This window comes from Aspergillus welwitschiae (assembly GCF_003344945.1).
Source record: "Aspergillus welwitschiae strain CBS 139.54b unplaced genomic scaffold BDQ94scaffold_11, whole genome shotgun sequence".
In the NCBI taxonomy this organism is placed as follows: domain Eukaryota; kingdom Fungi; phylum Ascomycota; class Eurotiomycetes; order Eurotiales; family Aspergillaceae; genus Aspergillus; species Aspergillus welwitschiae.
In genome coordinates, this window is record NW_020798705.1 from 690,503 (window position 1) to 712,511 (window position 22,009).

General features: G+C 51.5%; 8 protein-coding genes across 8 annotated transcripts; 6 read left to right on the plus strand and 2 right to left on the minus strand.

The window, feature by feature from the left end:
* Positions 1-575: 575 nt before the first annotated feature.
* On the plus strand, positions 576-2,515 carry BDQ94DRAFT_177705 (FAD-binding oxidoreductase). Its single transcript, XM_026772977.1, has 6 exons — positions 576-1,068; positions 1,156-1,217; positions 1,318-1,408; positions 1,470-1,809; positions 1,864-2,063; positions 2,133-2,515. The coding sequence occupies exons 1-6, from the start codon at positions 618-620 to the stop codon at positions 2,408-2,410; spliced, it is 1,422 nt and encodes a 473-aa protein (XP_026627907.1). The 5' UTR covers positions 576-617; the 3' UTR covers positions 2,411-2,515.
* A 534-nt stretch (positions 2,516-3,049) lies between these two features.
* BDQ94DRAFT_169194 (tRNA(Phe) (4-demethylwyosine(37)-C(7)) aminocarboxypropyltransferase) lies at positions 3,050-4,360 on the plus strand (the record flags this gene model as incomplete). Its single annotated transcript, XM_026771235.1, has 1 exon — positions 3,050-4,360. The coding sequence occupies one exon, from the start codon at positions 3,050-3,052 to the stop codon at positions 4,358-4,360; it is 1,311 nt and encodes a 436-aa protein (XP_026627908.1).
* BDQ94DRAFT_141073 (nucleobindin SSP120) lies at positions 3,902-5,359 on the minus strand. The gene is made up of 2 exons (XM_026765744.1): positions 5,080-5,359; positions 3,902-4,994 (listed from the first exon to the last, which is right to left on the minus strand). Exons 1-2 carry the CDS (start codon positions 5,192-5,194, stop codon positions 4,510-4,512), a joined length of 600 nt encoding a protein of 199 aa, XP_026627909.1. The 5' UTR covers positions 5,195-5,359; the 3' UTR covers positions 3,902-4,509.
* A 128-nt stretch (positions 5,360-5,487) lies between these two features.
* Positions 5,488-8,006, plus strand: BDQ94DRAFT_141075 (uncharacterized protein). The gene has a single exon (XM_026765745.1). It carries the CDS (start codon positions 5,643-5,645, stop codon positions 7,833-7,835), a length of 2,193 nt encoding a protein of 730 aa, XP_026627910.1. The 5' UTR covers positions 5,488-5,642; the 3' UTR covers positions 7,836-8,006.
* A 433-nt stretch (positions 8,007-8,439) lies between these two features.
* BDQ94DRAFT_141078 (DEAH-box ATP-dependent RNA helicase PRP43) lies at positions 8,440-11,270 on the minus strand. The gene is made up of 3 exons (XM_026765746.1): positions 10,898-11,270; positions 8,963-10,829; positions 8,440-8,902 (listed from the first exon to the last, which is right to left on the minus strand). Exons 1-3 carry the CDS (start codon positions 11,206-11,208, stop codon positions 8,774-8,776), a joined length of 2,307 nt encoding a protein of 768 aa, XP_026627911.1. The 5' UTR covers positions 11,209-11,270; the 3' UTR covers positions 8,440-8,773.
* Positions 11,271-11,757: 487 nt separating this feature from the next.
* BDQ94DRAFT_16417 (protein arginine N-methyltransferase) lies at positions 11,758-14,961 on the plus strand. The gene is made up of 4 exons (XM_026769930.1): positions 11,758-12,001; positions 12,057-12,678; positions 12,745-14,306; positions 14,370-14,961. Exons 1-4 carry the CDS (start codon positions 11,888-11,890, stop codon positions 14,631-14,633), a joined length of 2,562 nt encoding a protein of 853 aa, XP_026627912.1. The 5' UTR covers positions 11,758-11,887; the 3' UTR covers positions 14,634-14,961.
* Positions 14,962-15,947: 986 nt separating this feature from the next.
* Positions 15,948-17,206, plus strand: BDQ94DRAFT_141084 (uncharacterized protein). Its single transcript, XM_026765747.1, has 2 exons — positions 15,948-16,874; positions 17,051-17,206. Exons 1-2 carry the CDS (start codon positions 16,523-16,525, stop codon positions 17,197-17,199), a joined length of 501 nt encoding a protein of 166 aa, XP_026627913.1. The 5' UTR covers positions 15,948-16,522; the 3' UTR covers positions 17,200-17,206.
* A 31-nt stretch (positions 17,207-17,237) lies between these two features.
* BDQ94DRAFT_141085 (UNC45-central domain-containing protein) lies at positions 17,238-20,790 on the plus strand. The gene is made up of 2 exons (XM_026765748.1): positions 17,238-17,737; positions 17,863-20,790. The coding sequence occupies exons 1-2, from the start codon at positions 17,657-17,659 to the stop codon at positions 20,290-20,292; spliced, it is 2,511 nt and encodes an 836-aa protein (XP_026627914.1). The 5' UTR covers positions 17,238-17,656; the 3' UTR covers positions 20,293-20,790.
* Positions 20,791-22,009: the final 1,219 nt, after the last annotated feature.

Here is a 22,009-nt window from a genome sequence, read left to right on the forward strand (position 1 = left end):
GGATACAACAAGCATCACGAATTTAAACTGTCAGCGCATGACCACGCACAGAACTCTGTAGTTGCTTTGCGAGACACAATAATATTGATGTTAAATCCGTGAGTTCCGCCAATCATTATGAAGTCCCAACGAGGACCACTAGAATGCTCCAAGAGATCCAATCAACTCCTACAAGTGAAGTATTTGCCGGTTAGATATGTAGTAGTGTAAGTAAGTCTGTTCAGTTCCGTTATTCCGTACTACGTCCTGGGCTAGTAGGAACAATCATTTCCGCGGGCTCCACCTTCCACGTTATGTGGGTATCAGTGCTTTAGTGCTTACTGTTCCTGCCTCGCCGTTTCCCCAATTTGGAAAGAAACAGGGGTGGGACAGAGCAGAGAGAGGCACTGTGCGAGGAGAAAGACAAAGAGACGCGAGAAGGGGGAGAGAGAGAAGTGGATCAAGCAATGCACGTTTGGGCACATCTTCCCCGCTCATCAGAGACCGTGAGCAGGACTAGGAGCCGGGGATGACACGCGTCTCTTTCATTTAAAGCGTCCCAGACACCTCCAGCACCTTTCAATATCAGCCAGTAACGACAATCCAATTCCCCCTCCTCACCTTCAGACAGATCAATCATGGCGGCCGCTGCCTTGGACCAGCTTAGATCTATCTTTCCCGATGATAGTACCGATAAAGTGGTGATCAATGAATCCGCTGACAAGTACCAAGCTGCCGTGACCTGCCCTTGGTCACAGACTTGCTGGACTTCTGCGGCCGCATATGTCTACCTCAGTACTGTTCAGGAGCTAACCAAAGCCCTGGCTATTGTACAAGAGACTGGTACCAAGTTCGCTGTCCGCACGACCGGCCATAACCCGAATGCAGGATTCAGTAGTGCCGGTGAAGCAGCAGTGGTGTTAGATATCAGGCAGCTTAAATCCAAAGAACTACTCTCTGATCAAGGGACTGCACGCTTTGGGTCGGGAAATACCTGGGGTGAGGTATATGCTTGGTTGGAGGAGCGAGGACTATCGGCCATTGGGGGGAGGGATTCCCAAGTAGGACTAGGAGGCTTTCTCTTAGGGGGTATGTGTGCTTGCTTGCTTTCTTGCCTCTCTCTCTCTCTCTCTCTTTCTCTCCTCTTGAAACAATTTACTGACTATCACTCATTAGGAGGTATGGGGGCTTTGCCTAATCTTTATGGACTCGGCGCTGATGGTGTGAAGAACTTTGAAGTAAGTTCAAGATGATCGTTGGCTTTTCCCTTTCTACTTCGGCAGGGAATTGTGTATGGGGTAGGACAGGATCAGGATTCATAGTTAACATGTTCTCCAGATCTTACTAGCAGATGGCCGCCTCGTCAATGCTAATAGAAATGAGAACTCCGATCTCTACCGTGCCCTGAAGGGTGGTGGCTCTAATTTTGGTATGTCTAGTGGCAAACTTATCTTCAGAATATAGTACGACTAAACTCACTATCACAACAGGTATTGTGACACGGTTTGATCTTGAAACTCACCCTTTGATAAAGGTTCAATATACCATCAACCTCTATAATCCTGAGGATTATGTGGCAATCAACCAGGCTACTTTCGAAGTTCAACAAACTATGGAGGAAGATCCTAGGATTGGGCTGTTCACCAATTTCAATAACGGCTTTGTTGCAGTAGGCCTACTCTATGGAGACCATCCAGCTGAGTCTGAGGCCCGGGAAACTTTTAAGCCGTTTCACAACCTCAAAAGCCTGATGACAACAGTCCTACCCTCTACGAATGGCACCCTTTTATCTCTAGCTCAAGCTATGGGCCATGCCCAGACACCCCTCAAGTAAGTACTAGTCTAAATCGGAACCTACTCGTATAGTTACTAACATATATACAGACGGGCTATTTGTACAGTTACCACCCGAAACTCACCTGAGCTTTACGACGAAGTGTATAAAGCCTGGGTAGAGGTCCGTAAGACCCTTCCAACTGATACTGTCCTACATTATACCATTCAGCCATTTGGTAAAGCTGCTGTTCAAGCTGGTAAAGAACGTGGTGAGAATATCATGGGTCACGAGAGTGTTCCACAATGCTGTATGATCTGCTCCCCTTTCTCTGTATGTTGGTTATTGAGGCTAACGAAACTTCACCTAATTCTAATAGGGTGGGTTTTCACCTGTGAATGGCCTAAAGATGGCGATGATGCTGCTGCACAAAGTGCCGTGGATATCATATCTGAAAAAGTACAGTACCTGGCCAAGGAGAAAGGCCTCCTTCTGGATTTCAAGTGTATGAGCTTTGCTACCGCTTCGCAGAAGGTTCTGGGCAGCTACGGGGTCGATAATATTAAGCGGATGCAGGAGGTAGCGGCCAAGTATGACCCTGAAGGCGTTTTCCAGAAGCTGCAGAATGGTGGCTTTCTTCTACGCGACAATGTCTAGGTATGCACAGAGGGGGTACTCTGACACAGTCCAATAGCAATGCGAGGCCTTCTCTGTTCTCGAGCGTGCCAATTCCGCAAAATGTACATGTAGAGCGGCACCAGCCAATATGATTCTTTAGATCTGTATGAGATATATTGTAGGAAAAGAATATAGAGAAAAGATATCATGCAAACAAAGGTCTATATATGAAGAGTAAAATATTCAAAAATCAGAATATAGTAGAACATGTTGTTACGAGATTGTCCATGACGCATTTACAAAGGATTGACTATGGGTATTATAATTAGTTAATAGAGACTGGGGATAGTTTTATTCCGAAGTACATGATTACGAGAATAACACCCAAGAGAATAACCAACTCCAGACTGTAACCCAGGAAGATTGCCACCTGCTATCTATTTTGGATTGTGCTGGGACTTTCTCTTATTCCTATCTTTGCACTCTATAGTACCAACCTAACTAGACTGCGAACCACAATACCGTCCCCACTCCCCGCAGATCATGTAATTTTCATCATCGCATGTCAGATCATTACATTATCAGTAACCACCAAGGTACAATATCTTCTGCATCTTCATCTACAGCTTCCACACGCCTCAACCAGCCATTGGCACCCACCTACATACCTCGCTCGCCATGCTCCCACCCCCCGATGACCCCGACTCTACCACCGACACAACAATCACGTCCACCAGATCACCCCTCCCCCTCACCACCGACAATGCCACCACCAACCAGAACAACCACCACCACCACCACCCCCGCAAACCAAAACCCACGCTCCTTAACCCCCTTCAAAAAGGCATCACAACCTACCTAACCCACCACCACACCGATGCAATCCTCCCCCCTTCCTCCCTTCCCAAACGCTTCACCATCTATGCCCCCCTCCTCCTCCTTCCCGTCAACGCCCTCACGACCCCACCCGCCTGGCACACCCTCTACGCCTCCCTAACCGCATCTCAAAGGAACACTCTCTACGAATGCATTCTCTCCGCCTTCACGCGCTACAACCTCACCCACATCGCCATCAACGCCCCCATCGCATTAACCGACGCGCAAGGCACCGAGAACCGCATGCGCAGTCCCGGCGGCTTACTCCCACTACACGGGGATTTTGGGCCCTCGCCCAGCACAATCCTGAATCTGGATGCGCCAACAGCGGAGGACCTGGGGCGTGCGTTGTGGGTGAGTACGGTGCAAAACCATGGCATTGAGCAGTTTTGGGCACCTATGTATACGATGTTCTCGAGGGGGAATGTTACGGAGAAGGCAAGGATATTGGATGGCATGGAGGGGTTGCGCAGGGAGAATATGGAGGGGCCAGGAATGAGTGTGGTGGATATGTATGCGGGGATTGGGTATTTTGTGTTTTCGTACCTGAGGCAAGGGGTGCGGAGGGTTTGGGGGTGGGAGATTAATGGCTGGTCCGTGGAGGGGTTGCGGAGGGGGTGTATGGCTAATGGGTGGGGGTGTAGGGTTGTTAAGGTTGATGGTGATGGGGTATTGGAAGGGGGTATAGGGGTGGAGGAGTTGGTGGATGGGTTGAGAGATGAGGATAGAGTGGTGGTGTTTCATGGGGATAATCGGTTTGCGGCGCGGGTTTTGGCACAGATCAGGCATGTGATGGAGGCGCGCGGGCGGTGGGCGCCTGTCAGGCATGTTAATTTGGGCTTGTTGCCCTCGTCGGCGGCTGCTTGGGGGGATGCCTGTCGGATGGTGGATGGACGGTTGGGGGGTTGGCTGCATGTGCATGAGAATGTGGATGTGCGGCGCATTGAGGAGATGAGGGATCATATCACGAAGGAGATTGGGAGGTTAAGGGCCACGGCTTTGGAGTTTGAAGATGTGGTGGCGGAGTGTCGGCATGTTGAACAGGTCAAGACTTACGCTCCGGGGGTGATGCATTGCGTGTTTGATGTCAAGGTGCCGGCACTGGAGTTATAACGCTCATTGACGCTTCGTTTGGATTGGGTTGGATTTCCAAGGGGTATGTATCATCACCCGCGAGGATGCTCGTCTCATCACACATTTATTATGTACAATATCATCATCAATTACAACAACAACAACAAAGGAATCTAATGTACACTCATCTAAGCTTGCTTGAGGAACTTCTGCGGTATGTTGGCCTCGACGATCTGCATGCTCTCAAGCTGCTCGAGGCGCTCCATCGCAAGATCTTCCTCGTCGTGCCGCCGGAAGTGCTCGATATCTTCGGGGTGGTTGAGCTCCTCCTCTGTCGCATCTTCGCCATGGTATTTCTCGAAGTGGTGGATCTCGTACTCATACTCAATGTCGCCGTGGTGGCCTGGACCGAAACCCAGATCGGGTAGCCGAGTGCCCTCGGCGATGATGCGCATCCAGTTGTCACGGGTGATGAAGCCAGTATTGGTGGGGTCGAAGAGAGTGAACACTTCTCTTAAGGCCTGACTCTTTCGATCCTCCGTGGCACCCGCATTCGTCTCATCGTCCATGCCATATGTCTTGCGCACTTCCTCGGGGGTCCATGCCCCAGATTCATCATAGTCGTGAAGGGAGAAGAAGGAAGCAGCGTCGAAGGCATCAATGTGATGCTCCTCTGTTTAATTGGGGCCAGAGAAGTCAGTCACACAATTGCCCACTTTGGCGGAACGGATATCAACATGATCGATAGTGGTAATTACCTTGCATATGCCGGGTGGCCCAATCCGACGAGGGCGGCTGGTCGGGGTGAGAACCGTGGGCACTCACGAAGCTGCCGCTCAGGGCCAATAGAGCAGTAGCGAGGACGACGAGCATTGTCGGGGGCGATTGAAGCACAAACGGGTGGAGATATTTATAGAGCCACGAGCGCCAGGCGAAGATCCGACGAGTCGTAAAAATTGCAGAATGAGATCTCGCGAATGTGACAGATCGCCGGGACAAAGAAAGGGATGGCTGAATTCTGGCTTACCTTCACTGGCTCCATTCCAACCCAGTAGTCCAAAGTCTTGGTTCAACAGCTGGGGTTCCGGTTTGCTTGGTTTGCACTGCCGGTGGTCCGACTTTCGTTTAGCCGGTTTTGGATCATCATCAAAAGATTCTCGACCTCCCGCCGATATTTCCTCCCCCTCCGCCCCCTTCACCTTCCCCCCGACGTCGATTTGTCCGCCATTGGTTGTCGGGTCCTTGTGATCAATCAATTGGTCACATTCTCATCCTCTGATCCTCGTCATTGGAGTCGGTTCACGGCAGAAATGACTTGAGAATGCAAGGTCTTTGGTCCCGCGCCGCTCCGGCGCAATCCACCTGCCGCTGCGTCTCTTGCTTAAGTACCGTCTCCAATGGGGTGGCCTCGAGAGGTACTTCGGCAGCCAGCAAGAAACGCCTCCGGATCGGAAACTCAGTAACAGCACTATACACCAGCATCTTCGCCGCCGCCGCTTTGGCAGACGCCCAGGCCAAGGGCCAACGCCGTCACGAATGGGAGGAAAAGATCGCCGCAGTCAAGGAAGAGGTCATTGAGCTGGTGGATGAGGAACAGCGTCTGGTGGAGGCTCTTATGTCGCGTCGGAAGCAGGGATTTCTCAATGGATCGTTACAGACCAGACAGTTCGGCACAGCGACTCGGCCGGCACCTATGAGATACCAATGGCCCAGGAGGAACGCACCGTTCGCGTCTTTCCACTCAACGACTGCCTTTGCGAATGAGAGAGATAATCAGATTATCCGTGATCTGGTCGCAGAAAGCGAGGATCCGCTGGCGGAGGATGCAAATGAGGACTATGGCCTATCGCTGGAGGATGACGATACACCCACATGGCTCACTGGTGATGTGGTCCGTCAGAAGGTCATCCGGAAGCTTGCGCTTAAACAACTTGCCATTAGGCTTCTGTTGCGGCCGGCGATCGCCCACAGCTATCAGGGTGTCCAGATGAACTACAGTGCCGACTTCTCAATACCCCAGTTGAGAGTGCCGCAGTTGCTAGCGGAACTGAACAGCCTTCGGCGCAGGATGCGTCAAGTGAAGGGCTCGGAGAAGGCTAATATTGATGACTTGGCCAAGGACCTCCGCGTACACTCGGTACGACACATGACGGAAGAGCGCAATCGGCTCGATAGGGACGTTCAACGTGATACCGAAATCTATATGCGGAATGAGATGCCCTTGCAGGAACTACTCCTCCGGCTAGCCAACAATCTGATGCAATGTACGGACCCGGACCGGCCAGAAGTCATAAAGAAGATGATTCTTGCGTTCACCAAGACTCGTCAAAACGATCTGTGTGATCTGATCTTGAAGACTATCCTTCCACACAAGTTCCCGCTCAGCGCCTCTCTCATCCTCACGATCCTGACCTTCTTCCGTAAATCTAAGAACCTCATGGGATTTGACATATTCCTGGAGATGTTGAACGGACACGGCTACCCAGTCGATATGAATGGCTTGGGTCTGTACCAGCGCCAGGTGGTCAATGGAGTTGAGATTATCGTCCCACCGGTGGATTCAGCGAACCCTGTCATCTACGCCACTCTTATTGTATCTTGTCTACGCTTCGATCAACCGGATCGTGCCGATGCCTACCTCCTAGCTGCGAGGTCGGCAGGGCATATGGACGACTTTGCTATCCTCAACTCCTACCTGCGGTTCTGTGCTATCCGTACCGACTGGGAAAAGGGAGTCCAGACCCTCAAGAGAACACTGGCGTTCATGGTTTCGTCAACAGAGCACCAACTATTCCGCCTCGAGCGACTCATCGTGTTAATGGTACACATGTGTGATGCCTGCGAACAATACGACATGTCCGAGGCCATCATCACATCGGCCATGAACAGCGGTTTCAACTGGGAAGCAGCCAGCAAGCAACTGGACATCAAGTCTTCCCACGACCCTCACCACGAGAGATGGTCATCGGCAGCGGAGGCCGCACCAAAGGATATGCAAGAGAAGCCCGCATGGGAGAAATCCTACGCCTTTGTGAACGTCATGAACGAGCGGCTGAGCGCCTACGAGGGCAAATCGCCCTCTAAGAAGTGGCAAGACATGATAGAGCTCTACTCCCAGCAGGTCCTGACCGCCATGCTCGCCGGATCCCCAGCGTCAGCCAACGCCCCTAAAGCGCCCGAGGTAGTCTTCGAAGACAAGGACCGCCAGAGCCTGCTCCAAGAAATCAGCAAGCAGGTCGAAAAAGCCAAAAAGGAGAACGAGTCCACAGCTGCAGCCCAGGAACAAGAAATTTCCTCCCTGAAGGCCGAAATCTCACAACTCAAACAAATGGTCTTCGACCTCCACCAGACCCGCAAGCAGGAGTCTACGATACCGTCGCCCCCTCCCTCTCCCACTCGCTCTAGCCACCACCACCAAGACCACCTCCTCCGTCGAAAACACGAACACATGGCTCCTACTCCGGACCTCGAACCTCCTTTCAACAAAGTCAGTATTCGTTACATGAAGTCGTAGGCTCAGTCCCCTTGGCCTTGAAGGCACTCTCCTTCAGTCTCTGGGCAATGAGACTGCATTCCTCGGAGCATCCTCTTATTACCCTTTCCCTTCTCTCCCTCCCGCTCAAATCCAGATGGAACATACTCCCTCCGTATACCCATCCCATCCTATACCTATATTATACCACTCGTGTACGGTGATAAGTGTCGATGATAAGCTCGCCAACTTCTGGCCCGCATTGGGATTGCTTTGATGTTTTTATATCTCTAGGTGGTCGATTCAGCCTACCTGGAACATTTTGTACAGTATCTACACTATAGCTTGTACTTTTTTTTTTACCTTTCAATTTCTCTTGTGATGATAAATAGGGGTTAGAATTGAGCGTTGGAATCCTACTATTCCGTTTGGATATTTGCTCGTCTAGACTCTTGAATAGCGTGACTTAAGTTGTCGGTACTATCGTAGACCTGAGGAGATCTGGGGTTTTTGTTCTCTATTACGTATAGTGGCAGTAGGATTATGCGCACGTTAGTAGCGGTTTCTGTTTGCTACTATTTCGTATCATGTTGTGGCGGACGGGGGGTGGTTGTATGATAGTGTTTAAGGATTTATTGACTACAATGTGCACTGGGACGATCCAATTATGGTCACATATGTCACAGGGCAAACTTTCTTTCTAGTCCGTACCTGTATCTAAGTACGGAGATAGATTTGATGAGATGAAGATGCAATAAATACTATGAAGTCCCCGGGAGGGCCAAAGCCCATAAAAGAAAGGAAAAAAGCCCGGAGTCGTGAAGACAATAAGTAACAGATGAAAGTAGGCAATACTGAAAGCACGTAGGAAATGCAATGAACCGGATACACCCTTTTAATTGAGCTGCATGATTATCATGGGCATGAAATAAAGAAAACATGATCTATAGATATCGTGACAACAAAGAATTAAACCTAGTCTATCGTCTTCTGCTGGAATCAGAGCGCATCTTCTCCTTGCGGGAAAGTCTCTCAGCAGCGCGAAGGAGGGAGGAGCGGATCTCGCCCTTGGGGAAGCCGGAGATGTCGTAGTAAGTGGGTGCGATGTCCTGGGAGACACTGTTAGAACTGGTTCTGAGTGTTTGATTGAGGGTCAAGGTAAGACTTACAATGAGCCATTCGGGCTTGACAGCCGTGACAGTCCGAATGTAATTCTTGGTGGTGAGGACGAATTCGTTGTAGAGAACCCATTCCGCTTCGTGGCCCAAGACGGTCGAGGGGTGCAAAAGAACGTTCTGGTTGTCCTTGATCGTGACATACATGTTCTTGCCCTGAGTCTCCTTCTTGGCGACCTGCATGAAGAAGCCTGCGCACAGCGCACGGCGGATGTTTTCGTAATATTTCTTGTCCTCGAAGGGGGTGGACACCATCTCGAGTTCCTCACGTTCCATGATGCGCAGAAGCTGCATGCGCACGTTGTCTGCCGATTGCAGCGATCTAAGAGAGAGGAAGTGGTCGTGACACCATTGCTTCAAGTTCTCCTGCGCTTCAGGGCTCTTAAAAGCATGGTAGACATTGAGAAGGGTAAGGTGGTCACCGTCAGGGTGGGCAAAAAGATCCTTCATCTCATCAGCACGCTTCCGCTGAGAAGCAGGTCTGACGAAGACTTGCGGGACGGAAAGCAGAGCTGTGATAGAAAGGATTTCGTTGGAGCAGTAAAATTCGGGGGAGCTGATCAACATCACAGCAAGTGCGGGATCAAGGGGGAACTCGGAGGCCAGGCGTCCCAGCTGAGTGAGGTTTCCATCATCGTCCAAGCAAGCCAGATAGTTGAGCTCTTCCAAAGCTCTCATCAAAGTCTCCGGAGCGGGAGGATCCATCAGATCGAAGTGAACAAGATCATCAATGCCTAGCTTCTTCAATTCCAGCACGGTAGAAGAAAGGTTCGAGCGCAGAATCTCGGGGTATGTCTGGTCGATGAGTTCCTTCTTGAAAGCCCCCTCAGTGTACAGACGGAAGCACTTTCCGGGGCGCGTACGACCAGCACGACCAGCTCTCTGTTGCGCGGAAGCCTTCGAGATGGGAGATACCAGAAGAGACTCGACACGGATACGGGGGTTGTAGATCTTCTGCTTCGAGAAGCCAGGATCGACGACGTAGACGATACCGTCGATGGTAAGCGAAGTTTCAGCGATGTTGGTGGATACAATGACCTTCCGGCCAGGACGGCCTCCCGGACGGCGAGGAGGGGGTGCCGGTTCGAAAATGCGCTGCTGCATATGCGGGGGCAGACTACCGTAGAGAGGGTAGACCTTGATGGGACCAGCATCGGCCTCTCTTACCATCTCATCGGCTTCTAACGAGATCTTCCGTGAGGCGTCTTCGATTTCTTCTTCACCAGTCAAGAAGAGAAGGATGTCACCTTCGTCTTCTGTCGCGTGGATCTGCAGGACGGTGCGAATGGCAGCTTCCACATAATCCTGCTCAGGCTCAGGGGTATAGAAGATCTCGACAGGATGAGTACGACCGGGAACCGCAAGGAGAGGGGCGTCGTTGAAGTAACGCTGGAACTTCTGAGCATCCAGAGTAGCAGACATGATAATGATCTTCAGGTCAGGTCGGCGCACAACAACTTCCTTGAGAAGACCCATGAGAACATCAGTGGCCATTGTTCTCTCGTGGGCTTCGTCCAGAATGATGGTACTGTAGCGGTTGAGGTTGTGGTCGTTCATGGCTTCTCTCAGAAGCATACCGTCCGTCATGTACTTGAGCACAGTCTTGGAACTGGTCATATCTTCGAAACGGATGCTGTAACCAACTTCCTCTCCAAGCTTGACATCCAGCTCGGCGGCGACACGTTGAGCGACGGACATGGCGGCGACACGACGAGGCTGGGTACAAGCGACCATCTTGCGCTGAGTTTGCGGCATGTCATCGAACAGGACGAACTGGGGAATCTGCGTGGTCTTTCCGGAACCAGTTTCACCAACGAAGACCAGAATTTGCGACTTTTGATAGAGCTCCAGGAATTCATCTCTTTAGAAAAACATAGTTAGAACCCATTTGCGATGTGGCAAACCATCTATACGGGTATGGGAACTCACCTCTGAGCATGCACGGGCAGGTCGCGACGAGTCTGCAGGATGGAAACATATTTGCTGGAGAAAGGTTGACCGTTGAACGGGTTGATATCACCATCTTCCACCTTCTTAGCCATCGCAGCGGTGGTCTGGTGCCTCTTCATCTTCCCAAAGGCGGGGTGAAGATCTGTGGTGCCATCGGTCCCTGTGTTGGAGTTGCCGTCCGCATACATGTGAGCCAGGTACGGATTGTCCTTGGGATCGGTTTCAGACTTGTCCATCTTTTGACGTTTAGCACGCGAACCGTTTTCAGAATCCGAGCGTCGATCAACCATGACGGCTAGCAGAGAGCGAAGCCAGGAAAATAGAAAATGGGGGGAAGAGAAGAAAGTGGTTGGCTGCGGAGCGACAAACGAGAGATGGGATTGTCGCCGAACGGCTTCAAGAAAAAAAAGGCGGCCCGAACAGGCAGGTTGGCCGCCCTTCGCCACAGCTGCAGTTTCCGCGCTTCACCGCCCTTCTTTCTGCCGTCGGAAACCCCACAGAAATCGCTTACCGCCGGCAAGGGGCATCCAGGCATCCAGGCATGAAGGAAAGTCCGTCGCGATGCACGTTTACTCAGGTACGCGGGGCTATCCAGGAGCCCATTGTCGCGCGACGTTCCACTGAAGGGGCGTTCAATTTTTCGGTTAGCATCCCTGCGCGACTAGACCTCCTCCTTTGTTCTCCCATGCTTGTTGCCGTTCTTAAATGATATCTTGTCTGGCCTCGAGATGAAAACTGCTGGGAAACTCAATTGATCTGCGATGCGGGACTAACCAGCTACCACCTAGATAGAGACCGTTGTCAATGTTCATCGCCTTTCTTTCCCTATATACAGCCAGATTTACGATCTTCTTCCTCATAACCTCAGTTTATGTGTCTGCCATTTAGTTGCATCTAACTTTGTCATATCGCCCCGTCACCAGGTCCCGGTGACCTTTTCTCGTCTTAGAATATCCGCCGTTGTTGACCATGGACTCGTTCAATCCAGAAGACATGGCTCCTAGTTTCTGCATCGGACAGCATGAAAGCAACCGCAAGAACCCAATCACGGCTGCAATTGTACAGGCAGCCCACGAAAGCAATGTACGCATATTCTCGTGCTGAATTGCCGGCTCATATGCTAACTTGGATCACTCAGTATGACATGCTCACGGCACCAATTACCACGGAGGCTTTCCATTCTCGTATCCTCACCCTGTTGGGTTCCAACCCAAATGCTCCTCTCTCTCCGGCTGCAAATGGGACTTTGATGACGACCGATAATATACGCCCCCTCTTTATCCCTCCCTTAACTCCCGCGGATAGCCACTTGACACCGGATGAGACGATGTCGCAGATAGTTGGAGTCACCAGCAGTTGGATCGATCTATGCTCCCCAAATCCCCTTATTGCGGACATCTCGCGTCAAGTTTTCATGCGGGAGGTCGCTTATGCAGCATTTTGTGGCCTTGGGTACCTCTTGATTCCTGGCCCGAAACTGCACCACGGAGATATCCATGCAGAAGGCGTGACTTACTATGCGAGAGCGATACAGGATGCTATCAACCTCGCTCCGTACATACAGTTTCACATTTGGATGCCTATGGTCGATAATCCCGATTTGGAAGTAGATGGAATAGCCGATTTGTCTCGCCTTGCTCGTCAGGAGTTTCTTGGAGAGCCGCTCACAGGGCAGCCATCGCGAGTGGACCCTTTTGGCACTTGGGATGCTTGGGACATCATACGAAGAACTTGTAAATACCACTCAAGGCTTGTCGTAGGTAAGATAATATCCCACGGTCTTAACATTTTGCGTCTCCTCTTTGCGGCTAAGACAATGTTATTAGCACTTTCAATGCCTAAGCACCTCCCTCCCATGTCTGTGCAGTCTCGCTGGTACTCTGAGCCTGTTCATCTGCTCAGCTTTGATGCCAATACCTTCATCAAGAACCAGAAAGGCTATCCCGTACTGTCAAAGACACACCAGGCGCTCATCGGTCGGTTTATGCGCCTGCGGACATCCCCATGGATCCTTCTCTGCGACGTTGGCCCAATTCCAGGCGTAGATGAGCAGGAAACTTCAGGAACAAAACTACCCGCTCTGTCCGGCTCTGATTATCCTAGCCTCACCCAGGCCGCGGTATCTAATAAGAAGCATTATGACCCGACCCCTCATCTTTCCTACCTCAGAAATCTACAGCAACGCCAGCCTTCTAGGAGCGCCATGGAGAGATTCGGAGTTGGATACCAAGACTATCTCCAGGCGCCCTTGCAGCCGTTGACAGTCAACCTGGAAAGCATTACCTACGAAGTGTTCGAGAAAGATCCTATCAAATACAAATGGTATGAGCGCGCGGTTGCCAAAGCCCTTAGCGACTGGGCAAGTGAAGGAAAGCCAACTTCAAACCCCGACGGCCGGGTGGTTGTGGCTGTTGTTGGTGCGGGTCGAGGACCGCTCGTGTCACGGGCGCTCCAAGCCAGTGTAGAGACTGGGGTTAAGATTGACCTCTGGGCAGTTGAGAAGAACACCAATGCTTTCGTCCTTCTCCAGCGCCACAATGAGCAGAAATGGGGTGGGCAAGTCAAGCTTGTTCAATCGGACATGCGAAGCTGGAAAGGCCCGCAGGTTGAGAAGAAGGATGACTCGGGAGCACAAACAGGACCGGTAGGGCAATCCCTTGGGATCGACAATTCCTTACTGTACAATGCCAACGAGGAGCAGGAAACGGCACAGACGTCCGACTCGGCAGCCGCTCCCCCCGTCACCGAGCTCGTTCCCACTACCATTGACATTCTGATTTCAGAGCTGCTGGGCTCGTTCGGCGACAACGAGCTTTCGCCAGAATGCCTCGACGGCGTCACACACCTACTCAATCCGGTTCACGGTATCTCCATTCCGGCTTCCTATACGGCTCACCTCACGCCCATCGCGGCGCCGAAGCTCCATGCCGATGTCATGAATCAATCCATCTCTAACCCAGCAGCGCCGGAGACGCCGTATGTGGTCATGTTACACGCGATCGACTTCCTCTCCACGAACCAGCCCTCCGCAGCTGCACTGATGAACTCCAGTCATGGGGGCGCTAAATATAGTGCCCGAGACTCAATCTCCACGCTGCCGGGTTCTGGAGAGGCGCCCATCCCATTCGTGCAGACGACCTGGTCTTTTGAGCATCCTAACCAGCATATACCCCCTCAGTTACCGACCACGTCGACGATTTCCAACTCGCATAACGTGCGCCGGACCCGCCTGTCATTCCCAGTCTACAACCGAGGAGTGTGCCATGGTTTGGCAGGGTACTTTGAAACGGTGTTATACCGCGACATTGAGCTGTCGACCAATCCTGTCACGATGGATACCAAGAGTGCCGACATGATCAGTTGGTTCCCGATCTACTTCCCATTGAAGGTCTGCATTCCTACATACGTATAAGAACTACAACGCCGGATGCTAACAGTATGCTATCTACAGACTCCTCTAAATGTCCCCGACAATGGCGAAGTGGTGGTGACCATGTACCGGCAAACCGACGACCGCAAGGTATGGTATGAGTGGATGGTGGAAGTATTTGCAGTGGAAGGCAACGAAGAAGAAGTGGTGATGAGTGGGGGTAAAGGCACGTCTCCAGCGGCTGGCAATCTGCAGCGACAGCCCCAGCGATCACGTGGCGGGCGACGTGTTCGGGTTGGGACGAGCGAGCTGCACTCCAGCATCAAGGAGGGCTGCCTCATGTGATGCGGTGAACTGTAGAAGAAAAAAAAGAAAAGAAAGCTGCAGAAGCAGGCGACTCTGACTAAGATGTGATGATGGACATTTTTTTTTATTACATATGATGAAGAGAAGTTAAAGCATACCGAGTACCCTAAGTATGATTCTTCCGATCGAGAAGGGTTGATGATCGCCGAAGAAGGCCTTGTAAGAAGTCAGCGCAGCTGCATAGGATCTTCAGCCGTCAGCTTCGGTCAATACAAGGTAGAGTTGCATGGCGGGTGGGCAACCTGGCTGGCTGGCTGGACTTCCACGGGTTCTAAGCAGGACCCTCTCTGACGTGATAGTACTTTGTAGTGGTCATACCAGAGAGGGAACCTAACAAGAAGAAAGAAAGAAGCCCAAACCCAAACTACTATCTTGTGTTGTCTTGTCCTCCCCAACAATCCTGTTTGTTTGTTCGTGTTTGTTTGGAAAAATCACCCATTGATTGATTTACATGGGATCGAACCCTCCGTCTGCCTCACTGCAGAGAAAGGGCTAACCATTGGTCCCCGACCGAGTAGATGGGAGAGGGAGGAGCACTAAAGTATCAGTGCGTTTTCCCCCGGAGTGGTAGATAGGACGTGGCTTCGTCCCATTTGGAAAATGTTGAGAAGAATGATGGAACCGATCTTTTTCCCATTCCTGCATAAGTAGTTACTTGGCTGGTTACGCTTGTGCATAAGTATGCGTAAGTATACTACTGTAGTACGCAGTACGACGGAGTAGTAGATCCCGTATCTACCTAGTAGTTTACTCTTACTTATTTCACCCATTGCCTGCCTGCGGACTCAGAAGGGGGTGATAGGATGGGGGTACAGTAGATAAGGCAGTATCTTCTATCCCCAGCAGAAAAGTTGGCTGTGCATTCTTCTTCTTTTCTTCATATCCACATAGTTGGCTGTAGGTATCCATGTAGTGACTTGTGTAGCTGCCTAGGTTAGTAGTTATTGTGTTGGCTGGCTGGCTGGCTGGACCATACATACGTATACATACAGTTACACCAACTAGTACCTGTCAGTAGACAGATTCTATCTACCTATCTAACTATCTAATCATCTATCTACTTACTTCCTGTACTTACTACCGGGGCGCAGTGCATGAATTCAAGGAGGAAAACCCAGATGTAGATCGGAGATGTAGCCAAGCCAAGCAGACGACCACTAGTGCGACAGGACTATTCGGACCAAGAACTCTTGGGAATGGGACAGCCAGTGAGTCAGTCAGTTGGGGATTGCGGATCATTTCAGATTGCTTCTCCTTCCTTCCGTCCAGACTAACTGGGTACATACATAGTAGTAATTAATGGTGCTTACTCGATTTTCTGGGAACGGAAAGGGGTTGTGTCCGTCTGAAAATAAGGTATTTATCTACTGTTGGGGGATGTGCTCTGCTCGGCGCGGCAGGGCGGGCAAGGCAACGTGATGCAACGGACCCCTGTGGTTGGTGTTATCGGCATGAGGAAAGAATCATTCCGATTGATTGATTTGAATGAAGCTGCGTGGGCTTATCAATACAGTGACGATGAGATGGGCTGGGCTGGGCTCGGTTGGACAATTATTAACTTCCCTCTTCCCATCTAGGCCGGTGAAGGCGTCATTGATATCCAAGCGTTGAGGGGAGGGAGGGGGCCAAGGTATACAGTGAGTGAGTGAGTGGTGTTAGGTGGTGTTAAGTCAGTAGTCCACCATTCTCCGTAGCTACTGTAACTGTGATCTGGCTGCTACTAGTCTAGTATCTTCTGGCGTGTATCGGCTAAAGGGCCGACGCCAAGCGTGGTGTGAAAGTTGCCAGTAGTGTCCGGTTTAGTTATTCTTAGCCATTCATCTTATCTGGGAGGGCGCTGGTGCCTCCCACACTAACTGCTATGGAGTATGTATGTCCACCCAAACTTCCAGCCACCCGGGGAATCCACACCGTCTGGGATAGACCTATTACTCCTTCGGCTTCCTGTCACGGGGAGGAATTATAGTTCTGGCTGTTCTCTCCCCGGCTTTCTCTTTGGCCGGAATTTATATTATGGGGGTGCGATGAGCAGCAGGAGGAGGATAAGCTTGCTGGTGATGCTGATGATGATGCTGATGCTGATCCTGTTGATAAAGCCCCCTCCAAGTCTCCATATTATTCTTCAAGAAAAGGCCGGAGTTAAGCGCACGCCGAAGGGCGGCCGAACGAAGGGGGGGACAACCTCCGACTGTCGGGCGGAAGGGGCCCGTCTAGGAGCAGCTGCAGACCGGTACTAAGTAAGTAGTCAAATAATCTCAAGGATGATTGCTTGGGAGAAACTCCGCTGGGGGTGGAATTAGAGTCCCTGCTGGAGACCCCCGTAATAAAACGGTTTGCGTTCGTCTTCCCCCGGTTTGTCTGGGCGTTCGGAGCTCCGAGGGTCTGTCACACCTTACCTTACGGTATCAGCCATTCAGTCTCCAAACCCACATCCCGCCAATCCTCCCCCTCCGTTTCCCCCATACACGCTCCGTCCAAAAAAGTAACTGAACTTACTTGCCTCCATCCACGCCCAGAGGCAAAAAGAAAAAAAAAAGGGAAGTAAAAAAAATAAAGGGAAAGCAAGTGGAAAAAAAAAAAAGACACCACTCCCACCACAGCCTCTCCCTCCCACACCTTCTTCACATTCATCATCCTGCATCCTGTCAGCATTACCCTGTCTCTGCGACCGCAACGCACTTCTTTTACTCGTCCTTTTCCCTCCATGATTGCCTGTGTGTCCTGTTGCTCGACCATCGCTTCGGAGGTCGTGGGTTGACGCAGCTCTCTTTACTTACCTACCTATACCTAACCTACCTCTCTCTCTCTGAATACGACTACTTCAATCTCCACTCCCCCGGCGACCTTTTGACCTGTCTTCGGATTCCCTCCGTCCTGCTTCCGACCGGTTTCTCTTATCAGTCCCTCCTCCCCGCCGATTTCTTTATTTCCTCCCAGAACCGGTATCATATCGCTCTTTGTATCCCACCCTACAATTGTCGGCTTCTTATACCCGGCCTGAAATGGTTCACTCTACGAGCGAGGAACGCGCTGTACATTTGACACGGGAGGCTGTTGAGTTAATTGATGCTGGCCATCGTGAGGTATGTCTGGTCTCCTCCCTTTTTTTTTTTCCCTTTATCAGACCCCGCTGGGTTGTTATCATCCGTCGCCAGCATAGGTACCTTCGTGCCATGTGACTAACCACTCGTTCGTGATGTCATTGCAGGCCGCCTCACGAAATCTCCGAGAAGCTCTCTCCTTAGCTCCAGAACATCCGGCAGTCAAGGAAGCTTTTGTGAAAATCCAGCAGGAAGAGGAGAATGGCCATCACCTGCTAGATCTCTGCCGACGCTATACCGGTGGCAAGGACGAGTCCGCGGGTAAAGACGCCGCCCTTTATCTCCGTACCGACGGACTCAAGCCTCCCGAGGAGGTTGCATTGGAATGTGTCAAGCTCCTGCTGGCGCAAAGGCCTCATGCCTTGTCGTCGCTGCAGGATGACATTATCTCGGGGCTGGTCCGCCAGAACACCAGCGTGCGGCGCTACTTCTCAGAGCAGCTCCAGGTGTCGGTGACCACGTTCTTCGATGAGATTTACGAAAGAGGCGACGGCGCTGCCGTATGCCTTGACACTGTGGTCTTAGACCCTACTGTGTGGCCGTCCGAGGATGCTCGTCTACACTGTGAGCGCGAGCTTTTCTTGCTCTTCATCGCCAAGCTCATGGAGTCGGGCCACGATATGGACGGTCGCTCCCTCAAAGGAATCGCGCGTTTGCTTGCCGTCGATGCGGCGAAGCTGCAGGAGTTGGTCGACGATGAAGGACTGGACGTGATCCTGTCCTCTTTGGACAGCCGGCTTCCCCTCGAGTGGAGGAGTCAAGCGACTCTAGCAACCGTCAAGTACCTTGAAATCTCCAGGCAAGTTGGCGAAGAGAGGTTCTCTCGGCTCGTAACTGCCAAGGTTGTCAAGGGTCGCAGCGATGATTTGATCGAGGCATTCTCGGCCACGGCTGCGGTCTTTCCCGTGATACCAGAAGTCGCGGCCAACCTTTTCCTGTCGGAGAGCTACCTAGCGGCTTTGGCGCCTTTGACCTCCAGAGACGCGAAGAGCCGCAAGGTCGAGCCCCATTTTCTGGAATTGTTGAATGCCGCGTGCATGAACAAGGCCTGTCGGGAAGCAATTTCAAAGCATCTTTCGACCTGGCTTTCTCACCTTCTCACCAATGGCTGTGATGAGAGCTCCGAGATGGCGGCGGTCATTTTGGCCAAGGTCCGTACTGCTGCCCAAGTTGGTCCTTCGGACTCCAACGGCAAGGTAGAGGAAGATAACAGCCGGGTTACCGAGCTGGTCGACCGCTTCAAGGATTTGATGTCGAAGCGTAAGACCGAGAATCTGTCAAACGTGATCGAGGGCTTAGCCTATGCATCTGTAAAGGCCACCGTCAAGGAACAGCTCGCCAATGATGTGGCATTCTTACAGGATCTCATCAAGATTCTGCGCGAGAATTGCGCCGATTCGTCAGTGCTTTACGGTGGTCTCATGATCATTGTGAACCTCACACAATTCCCACCCACTTTGACAGAAGAGCAGAAGAAAATGTCCCAACTCAAGTCTTATGCCGAGGCCTCTCCTAGCGGGGCCCGAGCAAAGCCAGATCCCCTTGATGACGAGCAACATGTCATCGCACGTTGCAGTGCGCTCATCAAGGCAGGTGTCATGCCTCTTCTGGTAGATTGCGGTAAGACAAATCTCTCCTCGGTGCAAGGTCTCATGGGAAAGATCGTCCTTGCCCTGTCATGGGACCGAAAGTCTCGGGGAACCCTGGCACAGCAAGGTGCTGTCAAATTCTTGCTCGTTATGGCAGCCACGAAGCAGGGGACCCCGGGGACAAACGCCACCGAAGCGGTACAGAATGCATCGCAAGCACTCGCGCGAATTCTGATCTCCGTCAACCCGGTCCACGTGTTCCCCTCCTCTGGCTTCCCGCAGATCACATCCGCTATCAGGCCTCTGACCGCGCTTCTGGTAAGCCCGGAGACGACTAGTCTGACGGCGGAACAACCGCGGAATCTTTTACCGGTCTTTGAGAGTCTGCTTGCTCTAACAAACCTCGCCTCCCATCCAGACGAGACTGCTCCCGAAGCTATCGTCCGCCAGGCCTGGCCCGTAGTAGAGGATCTCCTGCTCTCCAGTAGTCCCATGGTTCAGCGAGCTGCGTGCGAGCTCATCTGCAATTTGATGACGTGCGAGTCCGGCATCGTCAAATATGCCGATGGCTCTAAGCGCGCGGCGCAACGGCTGCATGTGCTGTTGGCTCTCACCGATACGGACGATATGGCAACCCGCAGCGCTGCTGGCGGAGCTCTTGCGATGCTGACCGAATTTGAAGCAGCCATTGCCGGTATCCTGGAACGGCCGCGGGGTGTCCAGCTACTGCTGGCCCTGTGCCAGGAAGAGGATGAAGGTTTAGTGCATCGCGGCGTAGCCTGTGTGCGGAACTTGACCTGTCTCGCCACCGGAGATATTGGCCGGCGGGCCAAGGAAGCCATTAAGGCAAACGGAGGGGTTAATATATTGAGCAATGTGCTGAAGAAGACGAAGAACCCCGCGGTACTTCAAGTCGGGGTCGAAGCCTTGAAGCCATTGGTCGAATAGATAGCCGACAACCGAGCGGCGTCCTTTGCTGGGGTATCTCCCGGCGGTTAATACATCTCTATGATTCCTTTTGGGTGATTTGGATTTGATTGTGATAGCGGGTCTTTTCGATTTGCAATTCATGGGCTGGGGCTCCGTGATTTTTGGTGTTCTGTCACGTTCTATGTTGTTTTATGAAGATCTCCTTGCGGCGTTGGTAGTTTACTTGCCCGGTGTTTCCATTATTGTGATCGTGCTTTTCCTTCTTATGTCACGTTGTGTGACCGATGTCGAATTTGTCTATAAATCTGGGTTGTTTATGAGCGTGGGAATGGTGTCCGGGTCATTGTCGACAAGAATTTCAAGCGATATGGGGGATTATCGAGTGGGATTCCCTTTTCTGACAGCGCCATAGACCCGGTTGACACGAGAATTGCCGTGTCTAGTTTACTCAAGTAACTATCTACTCGTTCTAGCTGAATGATACTCACGATGCAATGCGCGGTTTTTGGGGATCCGTCGGGAGACGAGTGTTCCATTCGGAAGCGTCCGGATCCTTGTCTCTGCAGTCAGCCTTGATAGGAATCGATGGTTGTTGGGATGGTGTCGCACTGGCCTCGACACCAAAATACACAACCTAGAGCGGGGCTCACTATAGGATTCATGTCCCGTGTAGATGCTTATTATGTTGCAGTTGGGAGTCAGGTCATGTTGGATCATCTCGGCCTTCTGTGAGGGTTTCTTTATTGCGGCCTAGTACTACTGTAAAGTCGTTGGAATGCCGCTGATAACCGAGAACATCGACATAACGTTAGTAACTAAGTACTCCGTAGTAGTATTACTTAAGAAGCTACGGACTCATTGTATATAAGTCGCAAAGAAGCCAAAGTTACAGTATGGCTGGCACTAACCCCCAAGCTAGTATTCAGTAGTAGTCCTTACTAGTCTACACAGCGAGCAGGAGATCCGTTATGGAGGGGAGGGGAAAAGAAAGTGACAGATGATAAGCTTTCCCGCTGGTCGATCGTTGCGAAACGAGCTGAGTGGATGAGTGCAGTGATCAACAAGTGATACATCGGAGGGGAGGGTGTCGGAAGTCGATGGTCAGATACATGGTCTGCTCCCCACCCAGTTGTGATAGTCACCTAATAACATAGTTTATTATATACGAAACCTGAGCAATCAGTGGCATCCCCTCAAAAAGACTGAAACCCTCCGAAAAGTGATCACGATGTTGGATATCGGAGGAAGGAGAAACCCAAGTCAGGAACGCAACAAGAACTTTTCGGAGTTTCAAGAACCTCACCGACAACTAGAGGAGGGAGCATGTGACGTGCATCATGGTCGAATTCCCACATCTTCCATCCATTCCATGCAGGCCAAGTTCCCACCCTCACGATGCTGAATGGTTACTTGCTGGCCTTTTCTCTTGCCCAGCCTGAAGTTCCCCCACAGAAAGTGGCCCCCCCTTTTTGATTTTCCCTTTCCCCCTCCCTTCTAGCCCATCATCATCCTGCGCCCAAGAGAAAGCGGTGTTGGGAAGGAGGAGACGGAGAGGAGATGATGATCATGAGCCCTCTCCCCTTCCATCCACTGGGCGATTAATATCTCATGTTATTGACATGATTGGATCCCTTCAGGCCCTAGAAGTGGGTGGCGGGTGGTCCGGCTATATATAGGGTGGGGATTCTTTTGCTGGATGGGGGTTCCAGACTCATACTAACTCACTCTGACGGGA